The 18,342-nt window shown below is 35.6% G+C and overlaps 1 protein-coding gene across 4 annotated transcripts in view; it reads left to right on the plus strand.

The window, feature by feature from the left end:
* The first annotated feature begins 4,177 nt into the window (after nucleotides 1-4,177).
* Nucleotides 4,178-18,342, plus strand: part of LOC103712565 (5'-3' exoribonuclease 4-like) — a 35,290-nt gene continuing 21,125 nt past the window's right edge. For 3 of the 4 annotated variants that reach the window (XR_005513126.1, XR_005513127.1, XM_039129444.1), the window contains exons 1-11: nucleotides 4,178-4,484; nucleotides 6,849-6,951; nucleotides 7,051-7,127; nucleotides 7,219-7,410; nucleotides 7,582-7,701; nucleotides 7,803-7,865; nucleotides 8,178-8,324; nucleotides 8,466-8,630; nucleotides 8,833-8,910; nucleotides 12,222-12,308; nucleotides 14,718-14,798. Coding sequence is in view for 2 of the 4 variants with exons in the window: in XM_039129444.1 (XP_038985372.1) it covers nucleotides 4,278-4,484; nucleotides 6,849-6,951; nucleotides 7,051-7,127; nucleotides 7,219-7,410; nucleotides 7,582-7,701; nucleotides 7,803-7,865; nucleotides 8,178-8,324; nucleotides 8,466-8,630; nucleotides 8,833-8,910; nucleotides 12,222-12,308; nucleotides 14,718-14,798 (1,320 nt within the window). In the remaining 2 variants the exon portion in view is untranslated. The remainder of the gene's footprint in view (nucleotides 4,485-6,848; nucleotides 6,952-7,050; nucleotides 7,128-7,218; nucleotides 7,411-7,581; nucleotides 7,702-7,802; nucleotides 7,866-8,177; nucleotides 8,325-8,465; nucleotides 8,631-8,832; nucleotides 8,911-12,221; nucleotides 12,309-14,717; nucleotides 14,799-18,342) is intronic. The other variant, XM_039129443.1, reaches the window with a different exon arrangement.

Consider the following 18,342-nt stretch of genomic DNA (forward strand, 5'->3'; position numbering starts at 1 on the left):
TGTTCATGTACACGGTCTTCTACGTACTAGCCAATTCAAAAACTATTATGTATGATCCTAAATCTTAAAAATCTTAGACCTCTAAAAATAAAGATATATTAAAAAAAAGGCACCTCATCGCAGGTCATCGACAGCAACTGAGCCAGCATTGATCAACCAGTATTCTGGCAGTCGGGTCATCAACCGGTGAGTGCCCACCGGCGACCATGATCAGACAGTTGTTCGACAGCCATTGCTCGCAGTTGAAACGTTTCTCATAATGGAGGAGAAGGAATATAGGACAGCAGGTCAGATTTCTTGTGTGTGTGATCTTGTTGTTAGGTTTGGCCTGGATCCAAACCCACATCAATGAAGGTTAGTTTTGTGGTAAAACACCAAAGATTGATTTGAGCTGCTGAGACCAAGGGATGTTTTGGACCGAGTTGGGCACAGGCCTAGCATAGTTGAAAGCCTGATAAGAGGTTTTACTAATACTAATACTATTAATAATATAATACTAACATAGAAGATAAACATATTATATAAATTAATATCTATATCTATTGCTAAATTAATAATATTTTATATTATATTGTTACAATTATATAGTTCATAAAATTATAGCCTATATAATATTGTGTATGATGTACATTAGATTAGATTATTTATCTAGTATACAATTTGATGATCATTATTATGATATTATTATAATTTAGTATAATATTCATGTAATATTATGTTATTAATATTAATAATATTGATATTAAAGCTGATATATTGATTATGCACTTTCGCTATGGACATTCCCCTTCCTTACTTTTTTACTCTTCTACCTATTTAAGTACAACCGTTTAGAAATTTTTACTAATGAAATATAATAGCATTTTGATCAACAAGTTGATTGATGAAAGGAAAAAGCAAACTCTTAACTAAATATCTATTATCCACCTCAACCAAGCATTCAAATAAGTGTCTAGTTTTGAGGTAATAAGTTATTATGTCTTTTTAGCTAAGTGCGCCCATCTTGGGTTAAAGAACTCTTCTTATCTCTTTGTTTAGAGAGAAACAAAAATTGAAACCATGCATCTATTTTCTCACCTCCTATACTACACATGCTTAATGTTTGTTATGTTATTGTATATAAAGTAAAAAAATCCTGCTGAATTTTCAGCTATCTGAACTTTCTTGTTTAACTTACTAGAATTTTATCATAACTATCTATCTTACTCCTTATATGACCATTATTCTACCATATAATCCAAATTAAGAGTGGAAATCATTTATTAATTTCTGCATTATCTTCTATCGCCATTTGCATCATCCATGCCATATTTTAGCACAATGAAATGTATAGTACTTTTGTGCAGATTTTTTTCTTTCTAAAGAACTAGTATGCACATCTGATAGAAGCTTCAACTAGATGAATAAATGTGACTTGTACACCTAAAAAATAAAAATGCTCTTAGCACATCCTTAAAAAAGTAAAAACAAGATTCGTTCATGCAATTGATTGCAAAAAAATTGGTATCGCACCTTTTGTCTACGATATCAAATTATTTTTATAAATTCACTCATTTTGATTGAAAGTAAAACTTTAGGTTCAAATATTACTAGAATTCATTGACTAAATAGAAATGATAATAATAATAAGAAAAATAAAAGAGTGCATTCAATAATTCTTGTTCTTAACAGAATAGAGAAACTTCAACTATATAATCATGGGACCTGTTAACAAATATCCATAGGGTATTTATTAACAAGACTGTTCTCATTATTTTAAATGATGTATTCACTTTTTGTTGGAGGACAACTAGGTGCAAATCGGATCCGGCAACCAGTTTTCTACAGCAACTTTTAAACCTCAACCTATAAAAAAGTAGATTAATTTCTTTTTTTTTCTATTCCAAAGATGACCTCAATTAGATTACTGCATTAAAAATTTTAAATATTTTATGATACTACTAATTAGATTTTTCTTCTAAAAAGCTTAAAGTATGCTGGACCCATCCATAACTTCGGAATCAACAGGTAATAAAAAAAATTTGAATTTAGTAAGGAAAAATGAATTAATTAGTTAATCATTTTCATTTTTATTATTTTAAATTTATTTGTCGTTCCAACCCTAAATTGTTTGCATATATCTGCACGTGCATTATAACTAGTGCGAATAAAAACTTTCCTTATAACATTTATAGTTTTAAATTACTATATATCTCAATATAATAAATCTGAAGTATTGATATGTTGATATTCAAAAAGGAATAAGAACATGAGCAGGCTAGTGATTGAGACTCAGAGCTTGCAGGACACTATGAAGAGCAATTTTGGGAAAAATAATGAATGAGTAATACTAATACATTTAACTAGAGTTTGTAGCTAATAAAAAGTCAAAACAATCTCAACTATATGGTGTTTTTTTAGAAAAAAATAATTAGTGCAATACACAAAGTTTGTTGGTGATTAAAATGTAGAGATCTTAGGAAACTATGAAGAGCAATTTTTAGGAAAATAGTGGACGATTAATACTAGTTATTTATATAGAGTTTGTAGCTAATATGAATTCAATATGTTATTAGCAATTAGGGCAATGATATTAATAAATGCCCTTGGGTTATTTATTAACATTTTCCTAGATCATACTCTTCATATTTATATTATTGGAAGGTGCATCCTGCATTAAAATTAATTCTTCTGGAGAAAGATATGAACTAGTATTCTATCTAGCAAATTAGATCGTGACATAAGCTGAAAAAAAATCTAATCTAATGGTTGAAGATAAATATAAGGAGATAAATATAGACTGCCATTAAATTGATAGAAGAAGGTGATAAGTGGTGGTGAGTACTTTAAAAAAAGTTAAGCATATAAACTCTACCGCGTCCTTTCTTTCTTTCTCTCTTTCTTCCTCTCGATGATTACTCATTATTATTATTAATATTTTTATTTTGTGAGTAGTCGTTATCGATTAGATTAATTTGCTATACCTCCATACTTACAAGGGTCCGGGGTCTCCTTTCTTTAGAAGTCTTTTAGAAGGATAAGGATTAATAAGAGGAAAAGCATCAAAGAAGAGGAACTTAATTTGTTTCAAAGGATTGAATTAGCCAACTACTCCATGATATCCTTCGGTCCATCTTCAAGTAATTGCCTGCAAGAGATGCATGGATGTAGATTCTAGTGGACCTTTATTCCCAAGTGAAGCTTCTGTATCACTCTTGTTCTAAATTTCAAAGAACCATGCAACATCTATAACATGGTACAAATAGATGTATAAAGAAGGGGCACTCTCTTCTCTTTCTCAAACAAAAACAAATGAAACATAAATATTTGGACTTTTATTAAAAATTATCCTTTAGATTTAACTTCTGCTTGATTTTCTTGCTTCCAATCGATTCATATTTGTTTACCATGCTTATGTTTCATAACAAAAATCCTATACTATTATGTTTCTAATTAGTGTGATACTTTTGTTTAGAAGAGAATAAAAGTATTATCCTGTGCGATTAGATATGTGCAGGGTGAACCTATTTAATTTCATTTAGATATTATATAAGTATTTCAAATATTTTAGAATTATTATTGTATATGACCATCTCAAGAAACTTACCGTTGTCAATTTTTCATCATTAAGTTCAACACAATTAAAATTTTAATTATTTTTCTTTCAATATGTATATCAGAATGTATATTCATACCGATATATATAAATATCCTCCTAAATATCAAATTTGGCATGAATATCCTTTTAAAATTAATATTTGCATGTATACCTTCGTAAAATACTTGTTTTGCTATTCTACCCTTTTTTTAATCTTTATTTTTGCATATATATCCATGCCATCTAATGCTGTTAAAAAATTAACGATTTCAAGTTAAAATGACTAAAATATCTTTAATGGGTAGATGTACAAAAAGAAATATTTATAAGACGATCACGATGGAGGATAAAAAAATAATTTCAATTTTTTAATTTTTAATTAAAATAAATATAGTTTTTATTAATGATGTTAAAAAAATTGTTTATAAAAGCAGTATTTTTATGAGGTACATAAATAAATAATAATTCGAAGGGGTATTATTTAGAAAGATATTTATGCAAGAAAGACCTTAAATAACATATATTATCAGGTCATATTGGGCCGGGACTGGGTTATAAAAATGCGGCTCAGGAGTCAGATCCGGATTCATTAAAGATCTTCCCTCTCGCCTTCTCTTCTTACCAACCATTTCCTCTTCCCCAGCTCCTCTATCTATTTCAAGAAGAGCCATCGGAGAGAAAGGGAAAGAGAAGGGAAGCCATGGGAGTGCCGGCGTTCTATAGGTGGCTTGCGGACCGCTACCCTCTCGCGGTGGCGGACGTGATCGAGGAGGAGCCGGGAGTTGCCGCCGATGGCCTCCCCCTTGCGGTGGATCCCTCCAGACCTAACCCTAACGGCGTCGAATTCGACAATCTCTACCTAGACATGAACGGCATCATCCATCCCTGCTTCCACCCCGAAGGCCGGGTACGAACTTCCTCTCTTCGTGTTCCAATCGCTCTTTCTTGACCGATTTTTGCAAGATCGTGACTACGAATTTGAGGGTATCCATCAAGAAACGAATTTGAGTTGGGTATTGATGCTTTGTGTTCATTCGGCCGTTCTTTGATTGATGATAGATCAGGAAAAAATAAGAAATATGTTACAAGTGGTAAACCAGAGCGCCACATTACAACAAATTTACAACAAATTACGAAGTTTTCCTAAACCCGGTTGAAACCCAACGCCTTTACTGATTATGCTCCAAACTTGAGACGTTTTCAAGACTAACGTGGTGAGTATTAGATTTTTGGAATTTATAACTTTGTGTTCTTGGGGTTGTTCTTGTTCGACTATAGATAAAGAATCTCCTTCTTCTGTCTCCCGATCTCTTCTTGTTCGACTATAGATAAAGAATCTCCTTCTCCCGTCTCCCGTTCTCTTCTCCTTTACCGGTTTTGCTTCGGATGTGAGAACTTTTGCCAGACTAAGGCCGAGAGTAGATTTTTTTTTTTTCCTGTTTTTTTGTTTTGCTCTTTGGGTTGGTCGATAGATAGAATTCTAGCAGATGAGGGTTCTTGATTTTCATCTATTTCAATTTTCGTTTCCTGTGTCGTTGACTACCCATATATTGGTCGGCGATCAACTTCAAGCGCGCATCGAAATTGTTAAGTTTATTTTCTTGACCCAGACCCAATCGGCCGGTCTAGATAACTTGGTCAGATTGAGCCGAATTGGGTCAGGTCACGGGCTGTCTCAACCAATTTCCAGATCTACATACGGTACAGGGAACAAAGACTTATAAAATTGACCCCAAATGGCTGGGGCATGTTTGTTATTTGGGAACAATGCAGCCAAGTGCATAGATTTGGAATTCAGAAAAAAAACACAAGAAACTTGACAAATGTTTGGAAATGATTTGATATAAATCAAAAAGTATTGATATGTCTAGATATTTATTCATATAGAAACAAGAGTTGGAGTAATAAGAACAATATAAGGTAGCGATAACACTACTATTAACAACAATAGTTACTACCATTAGTTTGCAGCCTATGAGTGTTTCTTGAATACAGCATGTGTATTCGTAATTAAGTTGCAAAATTTGCGAATCAGTGAATGATTCTTGAATAATTTATAATTGTCTCATCAAACTTCAGTTAAGGAACAAAATTCATCAATAATTTAATACATTTTCATTAATTTGAAAAAGAATTGTTACCTGTAAGCTGATGATTGCAGTTATCAACTGAATCTATAGCAGAAATTCTGTAGATATGGTCAACTTTTATGGGCCAAACCCAATTTTTGGAACTAATTCAGTCAGGCTAAGTGATTCTGATCTATGCCTACATGTCACCTTGCTTTCAACTTAACATTTCATATTTAGTTCGTTCCAATTGTCAAGCTGTGTTATCGTGTCTGGCTCCAATATGTTGGATACATATCCAAAACGGATATGCATCAGATACTTGGATACTTATCTTTTTTTTCCCTTTGCTTTTATGGATAGGTGGATAATTTGAGTATTTCTGTCATGAGTTCAACACACCATAATAATGTTGGAAGTGACCTGTTTCATTTTTGGAGATTGATCAAGAATGAGGATATTAAGATAACTTTGCAAAATATCCTTTTCTTGTACCTCTGGGCAAATTAGGAAGTTTGAAAGACACATATAGTGAAAGACCTTAACCTCTAATATCTTCTAATATTTTCTTCTATACAGTATTAAAAAAAATAAATATATAGTTTATTTTTTTTTCATATCCTGTATCCCCCTTTTTTTGTGTTGTTGAATCAGACACATGTACATGTGTCCAACTATATGATTGTTGTGCTTGTCCTACTCACAATGCTATATATGCCATTTAAATATTTTCTGTTTAACTTTCTTAGTCAGTATTTTTTTATCGATTTTATTTATTAAAGTAACTATTATAGCATGCTCTAAACAAGTTATGTGGGAATTGAAAAGAGATTAGAAATTTATGAGAGCAAATACTTGTTCAAAACCAAAGAGCATCTGCTGTGCCTAAACTCCACTCTCATTATATGTGTTTTGGCATGGATACACAAGAAACTATGGTCAATATGCTTGGAATCTTGAATGTAATAAAATGTGTCAATGCTATCAGTCTTTTTCTTACCTTTTTTTCTTTTTGTGACCCTTTAGTTCATTTCATTTCATAGTTTGATATGCTATTTTGACTGGGTTTCAACTAACAACCATCCTCCACCATTTTGATTTGGGTTCTGGACTCGTAATAGTGATATGCAAACCTTTCAAAGCGAGTTATACTAAAGTTAATATCAGTGTTTGAACAATGATGGTTGTTCTTTTTGATGCAGCCTTCACCTGCCACTTATGATGATGTATTTAGGTCTATATTTGCCTACATTGACCATCTATTTGGGCTAATTCGCCCAAGAAAGCTGCTGTACATGGCAATAGGTGAGCTGTTCTGATTTTATGACATGCGAACATTTGAATTAAGTTGTTTTATATTTTGAATGAACTGGCTTAACATACTAACTTTTTTTAGGTTTGCAGATGGTGTTGCTCCCAGGGCTAAAATGAATCAACAGCGCTCTCGGCGTTTTAGAGCTGCAAAAGATGCAGCTGAGGCAGTAAGCATATGCATATCATTTTCCAGGTTATTATAATAGTAGATATTATATCATCTATTTGTTCAAGTACCTATATTTCAACATTTCTCAGGCTGCTGAAGAGGAAAGATTGAGAAAAGAGTCTGAGGCTGAACGAAGGAATTTGTCTGCCCAGGGAAAGCCTGAAACATCTGACTCAAATGTTATCACTCCAGGGACTCAGTTTATGGCTGTGCTCTCAGTTGTGCTTCAGTATTATATAAAATTAAGACTGAACCGGACTTCTGGCTGGCAATATATTAAGGTCTGCATATGATCGGTATCAAGTAGATGATGTCTGTGTTAGGATCCTATTGGTTCCTTACTCAGCTGTGTAATCATTGCTTGTTTTACTTCCTTAAAATTGCTTTGGTTTTCAGGATACTTCTCTCTCTAAATGTATTCATGGAGCATTGCATTGGATAATTATTTGAAGGTTATACTCTCTGATGCGAATGTTCCTGGTGAGGGAGAACACAAAATCATGTCCTACATCCGGTTACAGCGTAATCTGCCTGGTTATGATCCAAACACACGCCATTGTCTATATGGATTGGTGAGTTTGGAACTTTTAACTCTTATTAAATTTTTGGACTCTATTCTTTCTAAAGTTCTATATTCTGTTCTCTTGATGCCTAGTGGATCTGTTATGTGCAGGATGCAGATCTGATTATGCTGTCTTTGGCTACTCATGAGGTTCACTTCTCAATTTTAAGAGAGGTTTCTAGATTTCTTTCCCTCATGTTTATGCCTACAGTTACACTCTTTAGGTATTCATGTCTGGTTCATTTATACTAAGAGGAAAAAAAAGTTTCCACGCGTTATGACTGTAAACATCGGATACACACCAGAAACTTGATGCAGATGGGCATTTGTTTGTTCATTTGAGCATATGTGGTGCTCTGTTCATGGATCTCAGGGTCCAGCTGTATTTTATTAATGTTGCAGTATGAATTTACTTCTGGTTTGTACCTGCAACTGTTGCTTATAAGTTAAGGTTTTGTCTGAAGAACTCTTAAACTGAACATGCAGGTGATCCTGATGCCTGGACAACAGGAGAAATGCTTTCTCTGTGGTAAAATTGGGCATTTTGCAGCTGATTGTAGAGGTAATGCTGATAAACAAATTTCTGAGTTGCAGGCTATGAATGACACCCCAATTCACAAAAAGAAATATCAGGTTCAGTTCAGAATCTACAAATGGTTTTTTGATATGTTATCTTAGACACTGCATGTTCCTTCTCTTGCTCTTTTATGTAGTTTAATATCAACATTTATTGGATACGTTATATGCCTATCCTTAATCATTTGTTCTCTGCAGTTCCTTAATATCTGGGTTTTGCGAGAGTACTTGGAGAATGACTTGCAAATTCCTGATTCTCCTTTTGAGATAAACTTTGAGCGGCTTGTGGATGATTTTGTCTTTCTATGTTTCTTTGTGGGAAATGATTTTCTCCCACATATGCCTACTTTGGAAATCCGTGAGGTTTGTGGTAGGCCTAATTTCAAATTTTAGTCAATATGTTAACAACATTCAAGCATTAGAAGCCGGGTTTCATTTCAAATCATCAGCATCTTTTTTTTCGTTTTCAATTTTGGGTACTTAAAAAGGTGTTCGAATGATCTACAATTTAGACTTTTTTCAGTCGTTTTGTGTACTTGTGCTAAAAGTGCTTTTTATTTTTCAGGGTGCAATTCATCTGCTAATGTTTGTTTATAGAAGAGAGTTTAGAGCTATGGGTGGATATCTCACACATGCAGGGGAGGTAATTATATTATACTTAGATTTTGTTGAGCTAAATGCTAGAAGTTTTTAGTTGCTGTAGCAAGGGAGGATTGTATCTGGTGTGTGAAGAATGATTTTCTTAAGATGCTGCACCATTGTAGATGCATTCTTTTTCTTTTCTTGAGCATTTGTTTTCTTCTTTGTATATTTAGATTATCAGTAGATATCTTAGTTGATGTGGAACATATTCGAGTATTACATTGGAATTCTTGCAATTCTTTGACTTGATTAAATCAATACCTCCACAAGTTCAACATATTGATGATCAGGGCATAGTCTGGGTATCATAAAACCGTATCTAGAAGAACCAACCCATTGATCCAAATGGTGCCAAGTTGCCTCTTCACCTGCCAAATGTTCTAACTAATTGCTAATTGTAAAACTAGTAGTGTTCTTAACTGTTGATAACCTCTATACTGCTTGACCGTATTGGGCCTGTCTTTTGCCATCCTCCACACTGAATGAAGGGTTGCTATGAGGTTTAGACTTTGTTTTTTGACCTGGCTTAAGTTAAGGGGGCCCATGATTGCACCCGTGCTTCTTGTGTCTTGTTGGACGCTCTACTTTTTCATGTCATGCTCCAGGGAGGTTTTCTGATGTGGGTTTTTGTCTTTCTAGTTCAAGGCATGCCTTTTCTGGTGGGCTCCTCATAGAGGTAACCTACGAAAGAAAAAGAGAATGAATGAGAAACATTTTATGGGTTGGTACCTATTCTAGACTAATATAAATAATTAGATGATGATATGCACCAGGTTGGGGTTTCGGGGAAGGAAATGGGCAAAGATATCAACTCTCCTTGCTCCAAATTAAACCCCCCCCCCCCCCCCCCCCCCCTAAGGTATTTGACGACAATAATTTTCTATGCTGAAAGAAGATGAGATGGGTGCAGACTAAACAATCAAAATTAAATGAGATGAATTAAGAGGAATTGAGACGAGAGAGCAAAAGATGGAAAACTTCAATGTCGATGAAAACCACCCGAGGTCTTCTAGAAGGGATAATCAACACCAAGTTCAACTTCTTTATCATAGCGCAAAGGAATGAGAATGGTGGACGAAGGAGGATGGTAGGTGGTGAGAAGGTGTATGGATAAAAGGTGGGTGTTCATGAATGGAGCATGGACGGGAAGAGAGGTTTTGGGTGGAGAAAAATGTTAGGTGACACTAAGGTAGTTTTCCTACTTATAGATGAGAATTAATGGGCTTAAAGTGGAAGAAGAGAGCAACATAGATAAGTATGGACACGAGAAAATGGTATGTGGAGCCAGCTCAAAATGGATTTTTAATTTGTTACCATGCATTTGATGTATGAAAGGAAAAAAAATTCTAATTCTTTGTGCAACTATATGCAGTTATTCAAACAAACACACTTAAAAAATACATCAGTTCACATATTTCGAATTTTCATTTTCTTTGTAAAGAGGAAAGTTTCATACTAACACACAAAAGTGATGCATTAATACATACAGAAAATATGCACTGATTTAAAAGATTTTGTATTTTTGTATGAAAGGAAATATTTTGATCCTACATAGCAAAATGTGCGTTAATTTAAAAGATTAATTCTAAAGTTTGGGAAAGCAAGGAATTTTCCAAATGAACACACGGTGATGAGCGTTAACATGAACTGATGAATGACAGTTATGCACCTACTCAGATTTTGACTTTTTTATTAAATTTTAAAATGGAAACATCTGAATTAATGCATTATAAATGTGTGCCTATTTGAATAGAAGCATAAAAATGTTCACTGACTTGAAAATAAGGATTTTCACAAAAAATGATAATACTAGTTTAAAATGGCCATTCCAAATAATGATCATCCTTCTAGACAAGGTTGCAAAAGTAAAAAGCACCCTTAAGGTGACAAGACCCCCATATTGCCTGTGGCACTATGCACCAAAAAGGCTCTTTTTTTGAAGAAAACACGGTGCTTTGGTGAAAACTCAATAATTTTATTAAAAATAAATAATATTTGTATCTAAGACAATACAAGCGTCATAAGATTAATTTTTCAGGTCCGAACATCCTAAATCATGATCATCACAACTTTCAGAACACCAAATCAAAATACCACTCCTTGTAGCATGTTTTTAAACAAAATTCAGCAAAAACAAACCACTGGACATCCTAAATATTTTCAAAGTTCAAACATGACGGCAGAATACTGCTTCCTGAAATATATTTCATGTTTCTTTAACAACACTAACACAAAAGAGTAAAGCAGTAAACATTCTAGAATACACCTTTATTTGTAAGGGTTGCAGTAAACCAAAATCAACATCAATATGAAGCTAACAGATCTCTAAAAAAAGGACAAGAAGAATAGTGCTAGACACAGAAGAGGCGCTCATTCAAATGCCTGCCTCACCTTGTGCCTGGAGTGCCTTTGACAACACTGCTTATAGACACCCAGATATTTTTGCAGTGGCCAAAATGGGTGTCTACAGAGGTTATCATGTTAAGTTTGAGAAATGAAAGTTAAAAAAATTACATGTTTAAAGTTCTGAGGTAAAAAGGGCTAGTAATAATGAGTTTATCTGTGAATGCTAAGTAAATAACATGAAACTTGAAGGAAGTTGAGTATCCTTACATTCTTATCATTTGAAGAATGAACATGATAGCTGAGGAAACTATTTTCCTTTCTCTGTTTTTATGTTCTTTTCTTTGCTGTTTCCATATGATTTTTAAAATTCACTTTTTTTCGGTTTAGTCATATGAGCAATTCTTAGGCTGAATATATGTCCTTTTTCAGTGAGCAATAATATTTTGTTTGGAGGCCTGTATACTTGTCCTCATGCTATTCATTGTTTTTGCTGTCTATGTTACCCAGACCTTTGGACACAGTCCAACATACCAGTGCCCGACAGTTAACAAGGACATTGATATGACACTTGGATGTGGCTCCATAAGAGGAAATTGTTAGATGCTGAAAGGATCTAACTCTTAGACATGCATCCACACACCCGCAACTGACATATTAACCCAAGTCATTCTGAGTACAGTTAACTACGTCTACCGTATGATTCTATTTTTTCCAGACGTTGTGAATCACGTGGTTGATAACTGAAAGAAGCAACAGTATCTTCTCGCTACATTGGAAAAACATTTTGTTGCCCTTGTATTGAGTACTGACATGTTAATTCAATTTTGATGTGTTCCTTCTAATGTCATTTTTCTTTAATACTTCTTATTCTTAGCTTGGTATCTGCAGACAGCAAGATGATCAAAGTGACTTGGCTTCTGCTTTAATGTCCTTTTTTTTAAACACAAGATGTTTCTATGTGTTTAGGTTTCATTGGACCGAGTTGAACATTTTATCCAGTCAGTAGCAGTTTATGAAGAGCAAATTTTTAAGAAGCGCACTCGTATTCAACAGGTGATTGACCATCCCTATGCTAGTCTTGTATGGCTTTGTTCTCGTCAGGTTATACATATAATAGTGGTTACTATTTCTTAAACAAGTAGCAACAATGCATTAGAATCTATGTGTAACTGATAAAATCTCTTAAATTATTGATAATTTGATATGAATACAAGGAGCAATAGCTATAGTGGCGAAAGATGACTATGAGTAATGCAGTGGAGATATAGGTTAAAATGCCTGGCAAATTGTTTGAGTGCAACATTTAGGAGTCTGAATAAGATGTGGAATCTGATGAAAGATTGTATTAGCAATGTAGCTGGAGAATTTTTTCGAGACTCAAGACATATATAGTTCTGGTTGATTTGTGCTATAAGAGTAGCAGCAATAAGGTTAGCAGCAATCTAGGATTACCAATCGGTCTGCCTTAGCTTGTGAAATTTTACTAAAATATTTTATTAGACATGATGATTTTCATGCTGTCAAACTTATTAAGGCTGTAAAGGTCAAGAAAAAATTGTATGATATTGCTGTCTTGGTTATTTTTAGAATCATTGCATTCAGGAAAGAATGGTCAAATTTAGCAAAATAAGTCAAAGAATATGAAGATCGTGAAGGTTAAATAAGGCTTCATCAACTTTCATCCCTCAAAAGGTTGTTAGAATGAAACCAGAGATCAATTTTCAGTGTCAAAATATTGCCATTTCACTTACATGATCAATCAGTTTCTGATCACGCTTCTACTTCAGCAAGGATTCTCCATGGGCATCAAATTTTGGGTTTAATAGTTTTTTTAATAGTTTATGGATTTGTTTTTAGTAGTTATAAGGATAAAGTAGTAATTTGTTGATTTAGGAATAACTTGTGAGTTAATCGTAGATTGACTCAGCAGACTTTTTAAGGGCTTCAATTTTGTGTTTCTGTTTGACTGGTTTAGAGAATTATCGGAGCTGTCCTCCTGTCCAGTTTTATGCTTGGTAGCATGGCGCAGCAAATGACACACCTTGCCATGTTGAACGAAAATAGTCAAATGACCATTGTAAGGAGCAAAGGCAAGCTGGAAATAAATGCAAGGGTCAAAATGTAACAGATCCATTGTACCCTTCCAGTATAATGTTTACCCAACTTTTGGGTCCCTGAAAATTGAAGCACCTAAATGGCATATATATAGTACTTCATTAATTTTGTTGATTAGTGTTGATTCTCTTTCTCCTCAAGATTGGAATTTTATATTCTCTCCACATTTTGAAGTATTGAAAGCGCTACACTGTTGAGCAATTTTTCTTCAATTTTGACGCCAAAGTAGGACATCAATTGTGAGCAATCAATGATTTAAATATTGAGGTACATATTTGTTCTAGTTACGGGCCAATATTAACTGCACTGAATTCTAAAGATTCTGTTTTTCCAAGTTCTTATCACCTTCCTCCTTTTTCTTCATCATCAGTGTGGATCCATTGGATTTCAATCTCATCAAATTGGGAATAAATCTTTTCAGTTTTATTTTTGTTTTTTTTATAGTTTCTTTCAAGTATAAGAACTTGTCATTCTTACGAGCCCCTTTTGTACCAGACTACATCTACATAAACTTCACTTTCAATATCTACCATTTTAAAACAAAATTCGTTCTTTGGTTCTATGGAACTTGCCTTTCCATTACTAAAATTATTTGTAAATTTGGTACACATGCTCCCAAAACAACAATAGTTTGGGCTGCATATATGCATCATTTTAGTGGGGATTGAAGCCTATGTGATATGGGCATAGCAGTATTCTTAGGTATATAACGCATTACCAATTCTTTGGCGGCACTAGTTAATATTGGATGATTGTACTGGGCTAGCTACTCTGTTAATTTAGCATGAATCAGAATTATTACATCGATTTTCTGACCTTTTTTTGGACTTGTTTTCCTGATCTAGGGTATCATGTTGTTCAAATGCCAATACATGTTCTCTACAAAAATAGAATGCCAATATATATTCCTAGTTCTATTCAACTTGTGTATTCCTTCATTTTTAGGCTATATGAAATTATGCCCTTGCATGGTTCGCATGATTTAGTTGCTTTCAAAATCCACTCTTTAATTTCTCTTTACAAAATCCAGGAGGATAAAATTCCAATCGAAGTTGATGGAGATCAATTTAAGATTCATTTCTTTATGAATTTACTAAAAGATCCCAGTTAAATGTATAATATCTGACCTTATTTTTTTTTTTACTTTTGTGGTTCTTTTTGGTTATCTCTTGTGTAAATTCTTTTCATGTTGATATTTGGATCGGATCAAATAAAATTCCTCTGTGTATTCATGCTTTCAGAAACTTACCTCTTATCATCATATTTCGGCATAGTTATAGTATTCTAACTGACTCGTTGAAATTTATTTTCGTTACTTATTATCACATTCTGATTAATGGCTCTCAGGCAATTAAAAATAATGAAGAGCAGAAGCTTAAGTTGAAGGGAGAGAATCTTGAGGATCCTCTGTTTGCATCTCCAGACAAGGTATCTCTTTTTGTGATTTTTGTGAAGGTGGTGAGAAATATCTGTGAAAACTATAGTTGAACTGTTTGCTTCTGAAACTAGTTTAGTTTGTATGATCTGTTTTTTTTTTTTTAATGAAACTGAAGAAATGCTATATGCAATATTCAGTTTGCAGTACTGGAATTGATTAGAGATCTGCAGCATTTTCTTAGTAGTAAGGTTAATTTTTTCGAATCTTTTGCAACAAATGTTATGCATCCAAATGACCGTGGATGTTCACTGCTGTAAGCTTTGATATTCCAGACAAAAGGCACCAGAATAAACCATATTGATCAAGAAATGTGGAACCGTTCCAAACCATCCGGTTTGGAGTGTACTGAGTTGTGCCGACGGCGGACCGGGATGGTTCCGGCTTTCAAAACGGTAAACCGGTGGGTGGGGGGAGAGGGAGAAGGAAAGAGAGGAAAAGAGAGAGAGAGAAGGGGGAGGAAGGGAGAGGGAGGGAGGGCTGCCGGAGGCCTCTAGAGGGCCCCTGAAGGGCCGAAGCAGGGGCTCCGCCCTTCGGACCCCTGTTTTGTTCGAAATAGGGGTCCGTTCGGGCTCTTTTTTATTTTTGAAATTTTTAAGTAAAGTCGCTGCCAACTTTACTTAAAATTTGGGCCTCTTTTTTTATTTTTAAAATTTTAAGTGAGGTTGGCACCGGCTTCACTTAAAATTTTCAAAATAAAAAAGGGCCCCGATGGACCTTTGTTTCAAACAAAATAGGGGTCTGGAGGGCGGAGCCCCTGCTCCAGCCCTCCAGCGCCTCTCCCTTCCTCTCCCCCTCTCTCTCTTTTCCTCTCTCCTGTTCTTCCTCGCTCTCTTGCCCTCTGATGTGTTGGTATGGGCCTGGCATGGAACAACACCAAGAGCGGCCCAATGTATTTGGGGGCCTAAGGCTATTTTGTCTTTGAGGCCTTCTCTGCAGTGGGCCGGCCTAAGGCGAACTCACAGGGAGGCCTTTTTTCTTTCTATTTTTTCTTTGAGGCCTTTTCTGCGGTGGGTCTTCTTTAGGTCGGGGCCTTAGGTGACCGCCTAAGTCGCCAAAGGATTAGGCCGGCCCTGAACAGCACGGGGCAATACCGAACCGTGCCGTCGGCCGACCGGTACAGGCTGCAGTACCGGCACAACAGACCTTGATATTGATGAAATAAAATGTTAATTATAATCTAGTTACTTGGCTCTCACATACCTAAAAATTAGTTGCAGTCTTTCTAGTTTGCTAGTGGCATATGATCCATTCTATCATTTTTTTGTTCTATCATTTCCTACCCAAGTGAAGATTTGTGATGTCCTAAAATCAATCAGTTCATGGCTCTGCCGTATGAACACCTGGCTGGGCAGGTGCAGCTGAATTTCTTTTATTCAGCATGCTGTTATTTGATCCATTGTTAGAATGAAATGAGTTTAAAATGTGAATGTATGATAATTTCATTTAAGAATTGCAGTTTACATTGTTGGTTTTTAATTCATTTCTGAAGTAAAACCTGTTATTTATTATCTTCTGAAAAGCAGGTCTGAACACATCCTGCTTCTGCCTCAGATGCATTGGCATCTTGTGTCTTTGTTTCTTCAGTCTTTCTTTATTGTCTGGAAATGTATGCTACAGATTTTAACTAATTCATTGCCATGTCTGGCCTGCTTTTTCTCCCGCCTGTGTGATAATTGCCATTGGACCTGAGCAAAACCTGCTTGGCCTGCCTGGCCCGGCTCAGCATGCTTTTTTTTTTTTCAGGCTGGAGCTAAGGTTTTAGGCCTGACGGGCCTGCCCAAGTCTAAAAATTTAGGTCCAATTTGAAATCAGGCTTGGTATTTTTTAAGCTGGCCCAAACCTAATTATATATATATTGTATATAATATATTATATTTATATTATTTGCTTCTACCTTTTATCCTATTTTAGAATTCAAAATTTAGAAGAAGGAAAGGGGGATCAGGAGAACTTAAATTCCCTCAGCCTACCTTTCTTTCTCCCCATGTCTCTTCTACTTGCTGCCACTGCTTGTCAGTCCATCGGCTCCACCCAGCCTTCTCTCTCTCTCTCCCCCCTCCCTCCCTCCCCACACACACCCAACAGGCTGCTTCCCTCTTCTCCTTCTCTCTTTCTCTCTACACCTCAACTAGCTGGCCATCGCCTCCCTCCTCTCTCTCAACACCATTCTCCGCAGCTACCACCTCCACCACCTCTTCCTCCCTCTCTCTCTCTCCCTCCCTGTGCACCTCCCCTTGCTGACCTCCTCCCTCCCTCCCTACCTCTTTCTCTCTCTCGTCCGCGCCTCCCTCCAGCCATGCACCACTAGTAGACCTTCCTAGCTCGCCCTAACCTTCCCCTAGCTGATCAGATCAGGTTCGACTCTTTAATTCTTTTGGCCGGGATTGGGCCTAGGAAGATTTTACTGATATAAGACCAAGAGCCAGCTCAAATTGGGCCCGGCATATGCTCAGGTCTAATTGGCATTATCCATGTGTAGAATCACGTTAGTTATATCTTGCCCGTTGGTTAATTATATCTTGTCCATTAGCTAACCTTGTTGCTACAAATTGCTTACCCATTTCTTTGCTACGTAACTTCCCATTTTTATTTACCTTGCCAACTGAATGTTTTTCTAGCCTCCCCAACTTGATTGTCTGTGTTACGATGTAACCCTTCACTAGGTGATATGAAGCATTGCTACTTATCTCAGCTTCCTTCAAAGGCTGGATCACATTTTTCACAGCATTGGTCAAAACTGTTCTGTCATTTATGACATAATTTTCTAGCCCTTCTCATGCCAATTCAGCTTATTTGCATATGAAACTTTTCACTGTCATAGCAGTGTTGCTCTGCCCCCCCCCCCCTTCTCTCTCTCGCTTGCGCGCTTGCTTGCTTATCTTATTGGCACATCCTAGTGATCATAAGCTCCCAATGGTAATCATGCTTTCTTGAAAGGCATCTCAGCCCCTCATTGGTTTTGAGCACCTTCATCTGATTAACTATCCTACTACACTAACAGCCATAGTACTTGTCGTGGTGCATCTGCTGCTTAGTCCTTCCCCCCTCCAAAGATGCTTTGGGATATCTTTGAAATCATGATCCCACATCCACTTCCTAGGTATCTTCTTCCTAATAAATTTCTTTGAGAGCTTTGCTGATGTTCTCTGGCTCAGAAATACATTCCATGTTATGTAACAAAGCTCATTGGTTTGCTAATACACCTTTGAGATCCTTCTATCTCTTTTGTTAAATGAATGGTGTATTATCCACCATGAGTTTAGAGAGAACCAGAAGATGTTTGAATAGTGGCCTATGTTTTCTTTTTCTAAATACTTCTGATATTGCTAAATCTTTTGTCTTTTGTACTCTATTGTTTTATAGATTTGCACACACATGATTTAGGTCATGCAATTTTTTGAATGGTTCATACATCCATTCCCTTGTGAGGTTTCTTGCTTAAGTTTGGGTCCTTTGTGACCCACCTTATCACTCTAACAAGCTCCAGGACTTGCCTCTAGGTTATACAGTCTTGATGCTTCTTTGCATGAAGAG

Source organism: Phoenix dactylifera, chromosome 8, assembly GCF_009389715.1.
Source record: "Phoenix dactylifera cultivar Barhee BC4 chromosome 8, palm_55x_up_171113_PBpolish2nd_filt_p, whole genome shotgun sequence".
Lineage (NCBI taxonomy): Eukaryota > Viridiplantae > Streptophyta > Magnoliopsida > Arecales > Arecaceae > Phoenix > Phoenix dactylifera.